Source organism: Coregonus lavaretus (assembly GCF_964263955.1).
Source record: "Coregonus lavaretus genome assembly, chromosome: 7".
In the NCBI taxonomy this organism is placed as follows: Eukaryota; Metazoa; Chordata; class Actinopteri; order Salmoniformes; family Salmonidae; genus Coregonus; species Coregonus lavaretus.
The window spans coordinates 17,649,246-17,665,902 of record NC_139994.1 but is presented as its reverse complement, the minus strand read 5'-3'; the positions used below and the strand labels follow the sequence as shown (position 1 = coordinate 17,665,902).

At 46.8% G+C, this 16,657-nt stretch overlaps 1 protein-coding gene across 2 annotated transcripts; it reads left to right on the top strand.

Moving 5' to 3' along the window:
* Positions 1-988: 988 nt before the first annotated feature.
* Positions 989-9,882, top strand: LOC311132319 (glycoprotein endo-alpha-1,2-mannosidase-like protein; the record flags this gene model as incomplete). 2 transcript variants are annotated; one of them, XM_084165570.1, is made up of 4 exons in its annotated part: positions 989-1,496; positions 1,720-1,829; positions 7,837-7,913; positions 9,246-9,882. In XM_084165570.1, the coding sequence occupies 4 exons, from the start codon at positions 989-991 to the stop codon at positions 9,880-9,882; spliced, it is 1,332 nt and encodes a 443-aa protein (XP_084021696.1). The 2 variants fall into 2 exon arrangements, with proteins under 2 accessions (XP_084021696.1, XP_084021695.1); XM_084165569.1 differs by having other exon boundaries at positions 1,720-1,868.
* Positions 9,883-16,657: the final 6,775 nt, after the last annotated feature.

Below are 16,657 nucleotides of genomic sequence, written 5' to 3'. Positions count from 1 at the left end.
AACAGGGTTAATCCCACCCACTCTGCTCGCCCCCGCATCGCACCATCAGCTGCTAGTGCTGTGCTCAGCTTCTCCCTCCTCCTCTTCCTCCTGCTGCGTGTCGTGAGAAAACGATCAATATAAAAACAGTCTGCCTAAAACCGAACGTCGACCCCGCGCAGGCTATTAAATGTCGACCAAGTCTACCGTTCTGGAGATGTGATGGATTATAACGGGTTGTTCCCGGAAGCGCAGGTTCAAATGCATCATCAAGGGAGAGAAGAGATGGGATAAACAAGGGGTAGCGTTAGTAGGCGAGCGAGGGAACTTGCAGAAGACAAAGGTAACTGTGCTACGAACTATGTGATGAATTAATAGTCGAGAGGAACAGTTGGGAGTGTGCAGGAGGCACAGCTTGAAAAAAACTCCAGCGATTGTCTTTTGAAATATGAACAGAGAGATGCTTTCCTTGTCTCCATCTCTCTCAGTGGAATCCACAGATGAGCTCTCGGTGGTCGGGAAGCATAAAAACCTTAACTTGACGATGCCCTGAAATGGTAATGACAGTCAGTCATCATGAGAAGCTAAACCGTAACCGTAGAAACAGATATGCTCTTCATGGATATAGAGGGAGAAAGGAGAGATTCGTCTAAAAACACATTATCAGGAAAAAAAATATGGTTTGACAGGCTATAGCTTAGATGTTTGAAGGGACATATATTCGATTCTTTGCGTTCAAGTCGAACATCGAACTCAAGCCACGAACGCTGGCACTATGAACTCTACAACGAAACGCACAAACCACTGCAGAGATTGAGTGGCTTTTCCCACATTCTTTTCATGCTAAGTGTGTATACTTGAAGACTATAGTCTACATGTTGATGGAAGAGACTGACATAGATCTACTTATGCTATAGTTTCAACGGAAGCACTCAAAGGATCTACTGTCCATTCCCCTCAGCACATAGTGGTCTATAGGCTACTTTCAGCTCTAGAGACAGCAACCAAAATGACACGGCTGCGCAAAAAAGCTTTCATTGCACTTTTCTTATTCACCCTCTTCATCTTCGGGACCATGATGGGCCTCAGAACACTGAAACCCAGCGATGGCTTCTCAGACCTGGCCCCGGGGATGGGAGAGTTTGTGGGGGAAAGAGGAGGCGACCGGAAACCGCCAGTCTCAAACGACATGGTAGTTTCCCCTGGTCAGTCCCATCTAGCCAGCGACACCAAAGTCGTTTTCACAAAATCCGACCGTGACTACAGTATATTCTATGACGTACAAATATTCTATTACCTGTGGTATGGCACCCCACAGATGGACGGTAAATATATTCACTGGGACCATGTTCTAGTGCCGCACTGGGATCCTAAGATCGCTGCCAGCCACGCCAAAGGAAGACACACTCCTCCAGAGGACATAGCCGCGAGTTTCTTCCCGGAGCTAGGACCATACAGTTCGAGAGACCCCACTGTGCTGGAGTCACATATGTCGCAGATTGAAGCGGCTGCAGCAGGTAAGGGATTTTGGCACCACTAACCCCCAAAATTAAATATTATCATCAAAAGGTGTCCTGGACATGATACTGTACCTCTCAAATATTGAAGTATTAAAGTAGCTTCACTTAAACTCCCACATTCATCTGCACCAATCTTATGGGGGGGGGGGGGGGGGGGTTATAGGCCTACCCTTATGTCAGTATTTATACCAGAGACGGTCACTAACTGTTTCCTCCCCAGGGGTACTGGTTCTGTCGTGGTATCCGCCTGGCATTGCAGACAACCATGGTGAGCCATGTGAAGACCTGGTGCCTGCTGTCATGGACGCTGCCCACAGACACAGCATCAAGGTAACTGGTGAGAGAACCGGTATGTTTTTACACTTTCTGGTGCTTTACTAAATGAATAAATGTCTGGCTGCAGGGTTGGGGTCGACTCCATTCCAATTTAGTCAATTGGAATTTCAGATGACTTCCGGATTGGACTGAATTGAAATGGAATTCGTCCCAACCCTGGCTGGCTGGCTGGCAGTGATGATTGGTTGGTAGGTGCTTAAGGGTTTATGTTGTTCACTCAGATTGTGTAACAGTCTGTCACAAGAGACTATGTTAACTCAGACCTTTGTTGTAGTAGTTTAAGTGAGGATCAGTCATGGTCTTTGAGCCTAGCTAAATACATAGAAATATTCATGTTACCAAAACGGAGAGAGCAGCCACAGTGTATGTCATAACTTCACTGTGTTCACTCGAAGACAGATGCAATGCATTTCGTTTTTAGAGGATGAAGTGTGTGATTTTGGAATGTATTTTCCATGCATAAAACAATCTGTTCAAGCCCACTTTCTTCCTCCATCTATGTATATTATTGATGTAGACAGAGAAAACACATTTCTTCAACAACCTCACAACTCTTCGGGTGCTTCACAAGGTCCTCTGAAGGCAGACAAAACATTTTTTCAGGATTTTTAAACCGAGGGAAGACAGTTTCCATTTGAATTGGAAGAGTGTTGTACTGTTTGACTTTCAGTCTATTGAAGCCATTAGAGATGTTCTGTACATTCATGCACGCACAAACACACGCGCGCACACATCGCACAAACAGCATTGGCCTCAGAGGCATTACTGGGACTGACCATGCAACCTGAGGCCTGTGTGCATGGCACGAGAAGGTCTCTCTTTCACACACACATACAACACACAACACACACACACAGAGAGAGAGAGCGAAAGGGTCAGACACACAGCATAAACCCATAGCATGCTGAAGGTGCCTTTGACAGAACAGTACAGTGCGAGGCCAGCTACAGCAAGCTTAGTGCAGAGTTAGTTAAATAAAGCCCAAGGTTCTTCCTTCCATCCGCTTTCATATTTTGAATATGGCAGGCTTACATTCACAGTGTTTGACGTGTGGAATGAAATGAAGGATGAGAAGTAGGTCTGTGTGGGACTTACACAACAGTAACAGTTTGTATCTCAGTATGACTAACCTGAGGGCTAACGCTGCTATGTTCTGTTCCAACCAGTGTTCTAGAATCACTGCCACACAGGAAATATAGGTCAAATTGTCAAAGATTCCAGTCACCCAAGTCATAGACTGTTCTCTCTGCTACCGCACGGCAAGTTGTACCGGAGTGCCAAGTCTAGGTCCAAAAGGCTCCTTAATAGCTTCTACCCCCAAGCCATAAGACTGCTGAACAATTAATCAAATGGCCACCGGGACTATTTACATTAACCCCCCCCACCCTTTGTTTTTACACTGCTGTTTATTATCTATGCATAGTCACTTTACCCCTATCTACATGTACAAATGACCTCGACTAACCTGTACCCTCGCACATTGACTCGGTACCGGTACCCCCTGTATATAGCCTCGTTATTGTTATTTTATTGTGTTACTTTTTATTACATTTTTTACTTTAGTTGATTTAGTAAATATTTTCTTGACTCTATTTCTTGAAATGCATTGTTGGTTAAGAGCTTGTAAGTAAGCATTTCACGGTAAGGTCTGCACCTGTAATTTGATTTGATTTGAAGTAGAGGGACAAAGAGATTTAATTCCTTGCCTACTTCCTCAGTGTCGCTTCGCCGACCTGTGTCTTTTCCACTTCATATGCGCACTCACTTTCTTTACTTGATCATCACATTAAATCATCAATAAGAATATACAGAGCTTAATGTGTAAACATTAAACTGCCTCAGGCTTAGTTTATTATTACCTCTCATAATAAAAACGAAATGATAAAACAAACATCTGTGTTAAATATTTAGATGTTTCAATCACGATCAACGTCCCCAGTTTGCAGTAAGCGCAGCTACACCTAAGGGCAAAATGCTAATAGGAGAATCTGTTCCCACTACACTGCACGACGTGTGTTGTGAACAAACTGAAAAACAGCTTCTCAACCCCTGCACACACACACACACACACACACACACACACACACACACACACACACACACACACACACACACACACACACACACACACACACACACACACACACACAGGGTTTATTCAGCTGAGGAAAGGGACTTATTGAACAGCACATCAGCTCACCTTGCCGCTCGGCCTCTCTGATTTCAAAACCAGCCAGGACACAAACTGATAGCCCAGCGAGCGAGTGAGCTCGGTCGCTGCCATGTCAAACACAGTGTTACCATGGAAACTGTTTATGACGACCTTGCAGCCTCTTAAAAAAAAAAAAAAACAGCCAGAGAGAGGGAGTGGGTGTTCTTTCCTTTCTATCTAGCCCGCCTCGCTCCGTCATTCATGGCTCGACGGTTCTATCAACAGTTGACGGTGAGCTGAAGTAGACCTTTTGCTATACAGAAGCTGAGGTAAACATCCTAGTCGTCAGGCAGTTTAAGACTGGTCCCAGATCTGTTTGTGTTGTTTCGACAATGACAGTAGGTGTTGGCTATACAGCACAAAGAGATCTGGGATCAGGCTAGTCTAATCCTGGGGTGAGAGAGGGCAGCTGCCACAGTCCTGTTCATGTCATTTGGATCATACACAGTCATCTGTGTCACAGCAACCACAGTCATCTGAATGATCCTTCAAGGTGTGGTGTGTGGAATGTGGATCAGATCCAGGTCTCCCTTGAAAAATAGTTTTTAAACCGCAAGGGATTTCATCCTTGTTTGATGTATAGACCTTATATGTATGCCATATGCTGTATCTCCAAGTAAGGCCCTGGTATGGTTCATTGAAGGGTTGGCAGGTATTATCTCTCAGTTGCAGCAAAGACACAGAGTCAAAGACAGAAAAAGGCCTTAGGTAATACTTTAAAGTAGAGAGTATTATTGCCTTAAAGTAGAGAGCAGTATCGTGATTATTATCTCCAGCAGATGAAGTTCACTGCAGGGCCACTGGAAGGAATATAACTCCAAATCACATTATCAGTTTGGATAATGGATAGGACAGCTGGGAGCTAGGAGTCTCTGCTTCAGTGGTCTGCTCTTCCTCATCCTCCTCCTCTTCTTCCCTGCAGTTTCTTTTTAAATTTTCAAGAAACTAAAACTCAGTCCACATCCTGCTCCTCTCTCTAAAGTTAGCTCCTGTCCTGTGTCATTCTATTGCCTTCTATTTTTACACTCGGGACAAGCTCTCTCTCTCTCTCTACCTTTACACTCGGCACAAGCTCTCTATCTCTCTCTCTCTCTCTCTCTCTCTCTCTCTCTCTCTCTCTCTATCGTAACACTTGGGACACGCTCTCTCCCTCTCTCTCGCTCTCTCTCTCTCTCTCTCTCTCTCTCTCTCTCTCTCTCTCTCTCTCTCTCTCTCTCTCTCTCTCTCTCTCTCGCTCACACACACACACACACCCACATCAGTGCACACACAAGCACACACACAGCATTCTGTTTGATTGCTGATGTTACCTGGACCAATCCCTATGGGGCCCCAGAGTCAGAGAAGGAGGATTTATTTATAGATCCCAGCCCTCTGATTGGCTGATCCCAGCCCGGAGGCCTCTGACACACTAGTCTGACAGGATCAATATCCTCCATTTGCTTGGTCCCCAAAAGAACTGGCATTCTGAATGGACACTGGGATCCATTAAATTTGAGTAACAACATATTGATTCTCTGAGCCTACTATTTAACGATGGATATGCCAGTTGGAGGATACATGGCAAAACACATTGGTTTTAACAATAATGAAGCATTTCTGAAATGCACTTCCATTGTCCTCTAAGAGTTGCTGAATATTTCCCTCTGTTCATGTACCTTAGTATTCTTTTACTATGCCAGTGCATTGAACAGTCAAACTCACAGATGGTGCTCACCACTCACCACACCTTACCAATTGAATTCTGAAGGCATTGCCATACTGCTTTTTAATACAACAATGAAATGGCAATGTGCTGATATACTAATGAATGTGAACATTGCTTTTCATTACTTCTTCATTTACAGAACCGTGTTTACATTCAAGTTGTATAATAATGCTTCAAAGACCTTGAAAATGTGTATTGCAGACAGTGTTGTCCTCGTTATTAAGGGTTTATAATGATCCGTATCCCTACTCTGTTCACACAGACAGTGTTGTCCTCGTTATTAAGGGTTTATAATGATCCGTATACCTACTCTGTTCACACAGACAGTGTTGTCCTCGTTATTAAGGGTTTATAATGATCCGTATCCCTACTCTGTTCACACAGACAGTGTTGTCCTCTTTATTAAGGGTTTGCGTCTGCTAAATGACTAAAATGTAAATGTAAATGTTATAATGATCCGTATCCCTACTCTGTTCACACAGACAGTGTTGTCCTCGTTATTAAGGGTTTATAATGATCCGTATCCCTACTCTGTTCACACAGACAGTGTTGTCCTCGTTATTAAGGGTTTATAATGATCCGTATCCCTACTCTGTTCACACAGACAGTGTTGTCCTCGTTATTAAGGGTTTATAATGATCCGTATACCTACTCTGTTCACACAGACAGTGTTGTCCTCGTTATTAAGGGTTTATAATGATCCGTATCCCTACTCTGTTCACACAGACAGTGTTGTCCTCTTTATTAAGGGTTTGCGTCTGCTAAATGACTAAAATGTAAATGTAAATGTTATAATGATCCGTATCCCTACTCTGTTCACACAGACAGTGTTGTCCTCGTTATTAAGGGTTTATAATGATCCGTATCCCTACTCTGTTCACACAGACAGTGTTGTCCTCGTTATTAAGGGTTTATAATGATCCGTATCCCTACTCTGTTCACACAGACAGTGTTGTCCTCGTTATTAAGGGTTTATAATGATCCGTATCCCTACTCTGTTCACACAGACAGTGTTGTCCTCTTTATTAAGGGTTTATAATTATCCGTATCCCTACTCTGTTCACACAGACAGTGTTGTCCTTGTTATTAAGGGTTTATAATGATCCGTATCCCTACTCTGTTCACACAGACAGTGTTGTCCTCGTTATTAAGGGTTTATAATGATCCGTATCCCTACTCTGTTCACACAGACAGTGTTGTCCTCGTTATTAAGGGTTTATAATGATCCGTATCCCTACTCTGTTCACACAGACAGTGTTGTCCTCGTTATTAAGGGTTTATAATGATCCGTATCCCTACTCTGTTCACACAGACAGTGTTGTCCTCGTTATTAAGGGTTTATAATGATCCGTATCCCTACTCTGTTCACACAGACAGTGTTGTCCTCGTTATTAAGGGTTTATAATGATCCGTATCCCTACTCTGTTCACACAGACAGTGTTGTCCTCGTTATTAAGGGTTTATAATGATCCGTATCCCTACTCTGTTCACACAGACAGTGTTGTCCTCGTTATTAAGGGTTTGCGTCTGCTAAATGACTAAAATGTAAATGTAAATGTTATAATGATCCGTATCCCTACTCTGTTCACACAGACAGTGTTGTCCTCGTTATTAAGGGTTTATAATGATCCGTATCCCTACTCTGTTCACACAGACAGTGTTGTCCTCGTTATTAAGGGTTTATAATGATCCGTATCCCTACTCTGTTCACACAGACAGTGTTGTCCTCGTTATTAAGGGTTTATAATGATCCGTATCCCTACTCTGTTCACACAGACAGTGTTGTCCTCTTTATTAAGGGTTTATAATTATCCGTATCCCTACTCTGTTCACACAGACAGTGTTGTCCTTGTTATTAAGGGTTTATAATGATCCGTATCCCTACTCTGTTCACACAGACAGTGTTGTCCTCGTTATTAAGGGTTTATAATGATCCGTATCCCTACTCTGTTCACACAGACAGTGTTGTCCTCGTTATTAAGGGTTTATAATGATCCGTATCCCTACTCTGTTCACACAGACAGTGTTGTCCTCGTTATTAAGGGTTTATAATGATCCGTATCCCTACTCTGTTCACACAGGTGGCGTTCCACATCCAGCCGTACAAGGGACGGACTGACCTCAGCATGCATGATAACATCAAATACATCATTGACAAGTAGGTTGACCTTCCACTGTCCTATACATCCACTTCTCCTCTCCTCTCCTCTTCTCATTTTCTCTTTCTCAATCTACATAATTTACAATTTGGTCTGTCATAAACAATCCACATCTCTCCATTCCTCTTCTCTCTCTCTCTCTCTCTCTCTCTCTCTCTCTCTCTCTCTCTCTCTCTCTCTCTCTCTCTCTCTCTCTCTCTCTCTCTCACTCTCTAGATAATTGACAAGTAGATTGGCCTTCGACTGTTCTGTACATCCACGTCCTCTACCCAGCCACTCCACTTCTCATCTAATCTCCTTTCCTTTCTCCACTTCCCTCTTTCTATCTCCACTCTCACTTCCCCCTCTCTGTCTCTCGCTCTCCCCACTTCTCTCTTGCTTTCTCTCTCTCTGCCTCTCTCACTCCTCTCTCAAACTCTCACTCATACAGATGATGATTTTCGTATCACTTACTTTAAGCCAAAGGTCAGAGCTCTGCTTTTCATATCAATGTCCAGTGACGTTGGTCTAGGGATCTGGAGAAATCTGAGCCCTCTTCAGGTCTGAAGGAGGTAGAGAGAATGAAACCACAAGTAGCCTTTGTCCTGATTGTATTACTTTCACTTTCATTATTAGAGTACTCATCTGAGGGCTTGAGAAAATTGATAGTGCCACTAAAAGATTTGTACCTGTGTAAAAATGTATGAAAAAGTTTGGCTGTGGAACAGACCAGGACTAGCCTGCAGGTCCCAGATCTGTTTGTGCCGTCTTGCCAACTCCTATGGTCATTGTCATGCCATATAGGAGGAGAGGACAAATGTAGAGGGCAGAAGACGAATATGTGATGGTTTATCTAATGAGGCATGATAGTGATCCATCTAAACATTGTCCCAACCTTGAGACACCCTCTGTGGTTGGGCGGTAGGGTTAGATGTTTCTGCCAACTTCTGCACAACCAACTGTGCTAGCAATCTGCCTGAAAAGAAACCACAGAGAGAATGAGAAGGGGGGGGGGGGTACATTTATAAAATCTGATCTCTCCAAACTTGCTCTTGAAAATAATAGCACCATTTCACATAATAGCATTTTCTGTAGACATCTGACACTTCACCCAATCGAGAACGCTTGTATTGGCAGAACCTGCTGCTTTGTAACAAGTGTAAAAATAAATAAAAAATAAACGTTTACATAATAATCTATGACTGGATTGGCTACCTATGAAGTCATGATGTTTTTCTTCTTGCATGTTCACTTCTCTATAAAAATATGCGTAATTTGTATGTATACTGTAATTCAGATTCTAGCTGCATATGTAAACATGAACTAAACTAAAGAAAATCTTTACCTCATAGGTACGGGAACCACGGCGCCTTCTACCGCTTCAGGTCGACCACGGGGCGGATCCTTCCTCTGTTCTACGTCTACGACTCCTACCTGACCCCGCCTGAGGCCTGGGCCGAACTGCTCCACCCCGCCGGCGCCCACACCCTCCGCGGCACGCCCTACGACGGTGTCTTCCTCGCCCTGGTCGTAGAGGAACGCCACAAACACGAGATCCTGGCCGGTGCCTTCGACGGCATGTATACGTACTTCGCCTCCAACGGCTTCTCCTTCGGCTCCTCTCACCAGAACTGGAAGGCGGTTAAGGCCTTCTGTGACGGTAACAACCTGCTGTTTGTGCCCAGCGCCGGGCCGGGATACGTCGACACCGCAGTGAGGCCATGGAACAACCACAACACGAGGAACAGGGTCAACGGACGCTATTATGAGACCAGCCTGCAGGCGGCATTGTCGGTGCGGCCGGAGATTGTGACCATCACGTCATTCAACGAGTGGCACGAGGGGACACAGATCGAGAAGGCGGTGCCTAGGAAGACGGTGTCGCGGCTGTATCTCGACTACCAGCCCCACCGGTCAGATCTGTACCTGGAACTCACCAGGAAGTGGGCCGAACACTTTAACAAGGAGAAAGACAAGTGGCTCATGTAGAAGACAGGACTCCTGACTGGACTGTGTCGAAGGGAATAATACTTTTTAGGTGTGACTGAGGAGCTTTTCACACTACTGAGCCGAACCGAGCCAAACCAAGCTGTACTGAGCTGGCCTGGATAGTGGTTACACGTCCTCCATAGTTGCTGGAACCAGGCTGAAAATAAAAATGTGGAAAGAAAATAGCACAGCAAGCACAGTTTGGTTTGGGTCAGCATGATAGTGTGAAAATGGTAGGAGTGGCCTCACTGCTGGGTATTCTGGGTCAATGTGAATATACACTCCTCTATGTATTTATTTGGACAGTGCAAATTTGGCCCTATACTCCAGCATTTTGGATTTGAGATCAAATATTTCATATGAGGCGATAGTACAGAATGTGACCTTTTATTTTAGGGTATTTTCATACATATGTTTTACTGTTTAGAAATGAAATACCTTAATGTGAATGGTGAATAACGTACTGGAGTCACTTTTATTGCTTCACTGTCCAAATGAATACAGAGGGGAGTGTATGTCTTTGACTGGAACAAATGGGACTGAGACTGCTCACACCATTGACTTAGCAACAATTCCACCTGGCCTATCAGAGGGCAAGATGGAGGTTCCACTATATTGCTTACACCTATCCAATCCTATTACACTTATCCAATCCTCTCAGATCGGCAAAAGTGTCTAGGGAGAGGGGGTGTCACGACTTCCTCCAAAGCTGCCCCCTCTCCTTGTTCGGGCAGGCTTCGGCGTTCGTCGTCACCGGCCTTCTAGCCACTGCCGCTCCTCATCTCATCATTCCATTTGTTTTGTCTTGTTTATTACACACACCTGGTTCATATCCCCTCATCAGTACCTGTATACGTATTCCCTCTGCCCCCCATGTCTTTGTGTGTGAATGTTTATTGTGGAGGTGACGGTAGCTCGGTGGAGCTTTATATATTTGTATCGCCGGGATATTCACCTGTGTACTTTGTTTTCTCCAGTGCGTCGTTATACCGCACCGTAGTGTTTCACGCATTGCTGCGTACTGCTGTATTTGCAGAATAAACCATTTATTCTGTGATTTACCCTCCTGCGCCTGACTCCATCCAAATCACCCGCTACAGAATCACACACCCAACAGCATGGAGTCAGCAGGAGACTGGAATATGCCTGGAGTCGTTGAGCGGGTCCGGGAGCATTCCAACATGCTAGCCAGCTTGGGTGAAGCGATGGATAGGGTTCTCCAGGTCGTCTAGCGACCAGCTGAGCGACCGAAAATGTACCCCCACTAATTGGTCTTTTGATCAATCAGATCAGCTCTTTTGCCCATAATCTTTGCCCGACCGGATCCAGCAACCCACACCCCAGCGCTCAGACGTATTCACCTGTCTCGACCTAAGGAATATGACGGGACAGCGGCCCGCTGCCAGGGTTTCCTCCTGCAGTTGGACCTCTATTTTTCCACCATCAGCCCAGCTCCCTCGGGTCGGAAGAAGGTGTCCGCCCCTGTCATCTCCTGCCTCTCAGGGAAAGCCCTGGAGTGGGCCAACGCGGTCTGGAGTGAAGGAGGAGACATGTTGGACAACTACGGGGAGTTTGCTCGCCTCTTCCGGGCAGTCTTCGATCACCCTCCCGAAGGATGATAGGCGGGCGAGCGGCTGGTCCATCTGAGGCAGGGGACGAGGACCGCGCACGACTTTGCCCTGGAGTTTAGAACTCTTGCGGCTGGGTCCGGGTGGAACGAGCGGGCCCTCACCCCCCCTCAACCCAGATCACGTTCCGATGGAGCTGAGTGGTGCAGCGATCCGGGAGAATGGAGGACAACAGATCCAGTGTCACTCTTGTGGCAAGAGAGGACATTCTGCTGCACCCGAGTTCAAGTTCTTCTGGGTCTGGAGGAGGCAGGCAGGGCACTCTCGCGTCACCCCAGGTAGCGCAAAACCACACTCGTTCAGAGCCCTCTGCTGCGCACTTCACCATCCACGTCTACTTCCCTGATTACACGGTAGATCCTCAGTGTAAGGCGCTGGTCGATTCAGGCGCAGCTGGGAACTTTATGGACAGGTCTTTAGCTAATAGTCTATGTATTACATTGGTTCCCCTACCCATTCCATTGCCCATCAAAGCACTTGACAGTCGACCATCAGGGTCAGGTTTCGTTAGGGAAGTTACAGCACTAGTCACGATGATTATGCAGGAGACCCATAGGGAGCAAATGACCTTTTATATTATTGAGCCCTGATTTCCCTGTTGTGTTGGGCCTTCCCTGGCTAGCACTACACGATCCCACCTTGTCATGGCCGCAGAGGGTTCTCACTGGGTGGTCGCGAGAGTGTCAGGGTAGGTGTCTAGCTGTTTCCGTTGGTGCAACCACGGTGGAAAGTCCAGACACCACCTCCACCGTGCGCATTCCCCCCGAATACCTCGACTTGGCTACATCGATGACATTCTGGTGTATTCCGCTACGCGCGCCTAGCATATGTCCCTGGTTCGCAAAGTGCTGGGCCGACTGTTGGAACATGACCTTTATGCCAAGGCAGAAAAGTGTCTGTTCTTCCAACAGTCCGTCTCCTTCCTCGGATACCACATCACCACCTCAGGTGTGGAGATGGAGGGAGACCACATTTCAGCCGTGTGTAATTGGCCGTCTCCCACCACGGTGAAGGAGGTGTAGCGCTTCATTGGCTTTGCCAATTACTATCGGAGGTTTATCCGGGGCTTTGGCAAGGTCACATCTCCCATCACCTCTCTGTTGAAGGGTAGGCTGTCCCAGCTCCGCTGGTCTGCTGAGGCTGACAGTGCTTTCAGTAACCTGAGGGTTCTGTTCACCTCAGCCCCGGTACTGGCCCATCCCGATCCATCATTTCCGTTCATAGTGGAGGTGGATGCGTCCGAGGTAGGGGTAGGCGCTGTCCTATCCCAATGCTCTGGCACGCCACCCAAGCTCCGCCCCTGTGCCTTCTTCTCTAAGAAGCTCAGCCCGGCGGAGCAGAACTATGATGTTGGTGATCGGGAGCTGTTGGCTGTTGTCAGGGTCCTGACCGCGTGGAGGCACTGGCTCGAGGGGGCGAAACACCCTTTCCTCGTCTGGACTGACCACCGTAACCTGGAGTACATCCGGGCAGCAAGGAGGCTGAACCCTCGCCAGGCCAGGTGGGCCTTGTTCTTCACCCGGTTTGATTTCACACTGTCATACATACTATGCACAAAGAACGTGAAGGCAGATGCACTGTCACGGCTGTACGACACAGAGGAGAGGCCAATAGACAAGACCCCCATACTCCCGGACCCCTACATTGTGGCGCCGGTAGTGTGGGCGGTGGACGCGGACATAGAGCGGCCGTTACGCACAGAGCCATCTCCACCTCAGTGCCCAGCAGTGCCGTCTCTTGTCCGTGATCGTCTTATCTATTGGGCACACACGTCCCCCTCCTCTGGTCACCCCGGTATCAGCCGTACAGTGCGCTGCCTGACCGGGAAGTACTGGTGGCCTACCTTGGCTAAGGACGTGAGGGTGTATGTCTCCTCCTGCTTAGTGTGCGCCCAGAGTAAGGCACCTAGGCACCTTCCAGCGGGTAAGTTACATCCCTTACCAGTTCCACAACGGCCCTGTCTCAGGGTAACACCACCATCCTGGTCGTTGTGGACCGCTTATCTAAAGCCTGCCGCCTCCTTCCTCTGCCCGGTCTCCCCACGGCCCTGCAAACTGCGGAGGCCCTGTTTACTCACGTCTTCCGGCACTACGGGGTGCCAGAGGACATAGTGTCTGTCCGGGGTCCCCAGTTTACATCCAGGGCCTGGAAGGCGTTCATGGAACGTCTGGGGTCTCGGTCAGCTTGACCTCTGGGTTTCACCCCAAGTCTAATGGGCAGGTGGAACGGGTGAATCAGGATGTGGGTAGGTTCCTGCGGTCCTACTGCCAGGACCAGCCGGGGGAGTGGTCGGTGTTCTTGCCATGGGCAGAATATGCCCAGAACTCTCTCCGCCACTCCTCCACTAACCTATCTCCATTTCAATGTGTTTTAGGTTATCAGCCGGTCCTGGCACCGTGGCATCAGAGCCAGACCGAAGCTCCTGCAGTGGATAACTGGTTTCGGCGCGCGGAGGAGATGTGGAACGCTGCCCACGTCCACCTCCAGCGCGCGTGCGTCGCCAGAAGGCCAACGCTGACCACCACCGCAGTGAGGCCCCGGTCTTCATACCGGGTGATTGGTCTGGCTCTCGACCTAGAATCTGCCCCTCCGCCTGCCCTGCCGGAAGCTGAGCCCGCGGTTTGTGGGGCCGTTCAAAGTCCTGAGAGTAAATGAGGTTACGTATAGGTTACTAATCCCTCCTGATTACCGTATTAACCCCTCGTTTCACGTGTCTCTCCTCAGGCCGGTGGTGGGAGGTCCCTCCGCCCCCTCTGGACATCGAGGGGGCCCCGGTGTACTCCGTCCGTTCCATCCTGGATTCGAGGTGTCGGATGGGAGGCCTTCAGTACCTCGTGGAGTGGGGGGGTACGTTCCGGAGGAGCGGTGTTGGGTCCCAGTGAGGGATGTCCTCGATCCCTCCCTGTTGCGGGATTTCCACCGTCGCCATCCGGCTCGCCCTGCTCCGCGTCCTCCTGGCCGTCCCCGAGGCCGGTGTCGGCGCGCTGCTGGAGCTGCGCATCAAGGGGGGGTATTGTCACGACTTCCGCCGAGGCTGCCTCCTCTCCTTGTTCAAGCAGGCTTCGGCGTTCATCGTCACCGGCCTTCTAGCCACTGCCGCTCCTCATCTCATCATTCCATTTGTTTTATCTTGTTTATTACACACACCTGGTTCATATCCCCTCATCAGTACCTGTGTAAGTATTCCCTCTTCCCCCATGTCTTTGTGTGTGATTGTTTATTGTGGAGGTGACGTTGGCTCGGTGGAGCTTTATATACAGTGCTATGAAAAAGTATTTGCCCCCTTTCTAATTTTCTCTACTTTTGCATATTTGTGATACTGAATGTTATCAGATCTTCAACCAAAACCTAATATTGGATAAAGGGAACATAAGTGAACAAATAACACAACAATTACATATTTATTTCATAAACAAAGTTATGCAACACCCAATTCCCCTGTGTGAAAAAGTAATTGCCCCCTTACACTCAATAACTGGTTGTGCCACCTTTAGCTGCAATGACTCCAAACAAACGTTTCCTGTAGTTGTTGATCAGTCTCTCACGTCGCTGTGGAGGAATTTTGGCCCACTCTTCCATACAGAACTGCTTTAACTCAGTGACGTGTGGGTTTTCAAGCATGAACTGCTTGTTTCAAGTCCTGCCACAACATCTCAATTGGGATTAGGTCTGGACTTTGACTAGGCCATTCCAAAACTTCCAATTTGTTGCTTTTTAGCTATTTTCATGTAGACTTGATTGTGTGTTTTGGATCATTGTCTTGCTGCATGACCCAGCTGCGCTTCAGCTTCAGCTCACAGACGGATGGTCTGACATTCTCCTGTAGAATTCTCTGATACAGAGCAGAATTCATGGTTCCTTCTATTAAGGCAAGTCGTCCAGGTCCTGAGGCAGCAAAGCATCCCCAAACCATCACACCACCACCACCATGCTTGACCTTTGGTATGATGTTCTTACTGTGGAATGCAGTGTTTGGTTTTTGCCAGGCATAATGGGACCCATCTCATCCAAAAAGTTGACTCAAGTTTGCCAAAAAGCACCTGGATGATTATCAAGACTCTTGGAAGAACGTTCTATGGACAGATGATTCAAAAGTATAACTTTTTGGACGACATGGTTCCAGTAATGCCTGGCGAAAACCAAACTCTGCATTCCACAGTAAGAACATCATACCAAAGGTCAAGCATGGTATTTATGAAATAAATATGTAATTGTTGTGTTATTTGTTCACTTATGTTCCCTTTATCTAATATTAGGTTTTGGTTGAAGATCTGATAACATTCAGTATCACAAATATGCAAAAGTAGAGAAAATTAGAAAGGGGGCAAATACTTTTTCATAGCACTGTATTTGTATCGCCAGGATATTCACCCATTTTTCTCCAGTGTGCCATTATACCGCACTGTAGTGTTTTACGCATTGCTGCGTACTGCTGTATTTTCAGAATAAACCATTTATTCTGTGTTTTACCCTCCTGCGCCTGACTCCATCCAAATCACCCACTACAGGAGGCTAGGGGTTGATTTGGGATTCAGGGGTATACTCATGATTTAACCTGTCTCTGTGTTCATCAACTCTTCTGTTCTTCTCTCAAATTAACATTCCAGAGGATACTTTTCCATTGATGTGAATTTCATCACGATACCTGGTTTCTTTTTGAACATCTGAATATACAACACAAATACTTTTGTACAAAGTTTAATCGGTTGGTTTACCTCGACTTATGTTAGTGGCAAGAAACGGCCTGTTTTGAGTGACTTAAGTCTATTCCTTTCAGATGAGTTTAGTTGTGATGATCGCCACAGTAATGATAGAGCCATTGGGGTTGTGTAGTGTGGGTGAGGTTTGAGACTTTCTGACTTATTCTTTCCTGTATTACTTTGAAATGGTGAAAAATAAACATATTGTCTGTTTACTATCTGAGAATCTTTTATGTGTTTGAAATAGGGTGGTTTCGACTTAAATGAATCAGCAAGGGTCAGCCCCACCATTTGGGAAGGAGCCTGTTCTATAGCACACTGTTATATCATTGTCAAGCCATAGCAGGCGGCCTGGTCCCTGCCCAACAAACTGCACTAGCTACTTTATCACTCAACTCAATTAGAAACCATGGGGTCAGTGCTGAGTCTGCTGACTCCCAACACCTC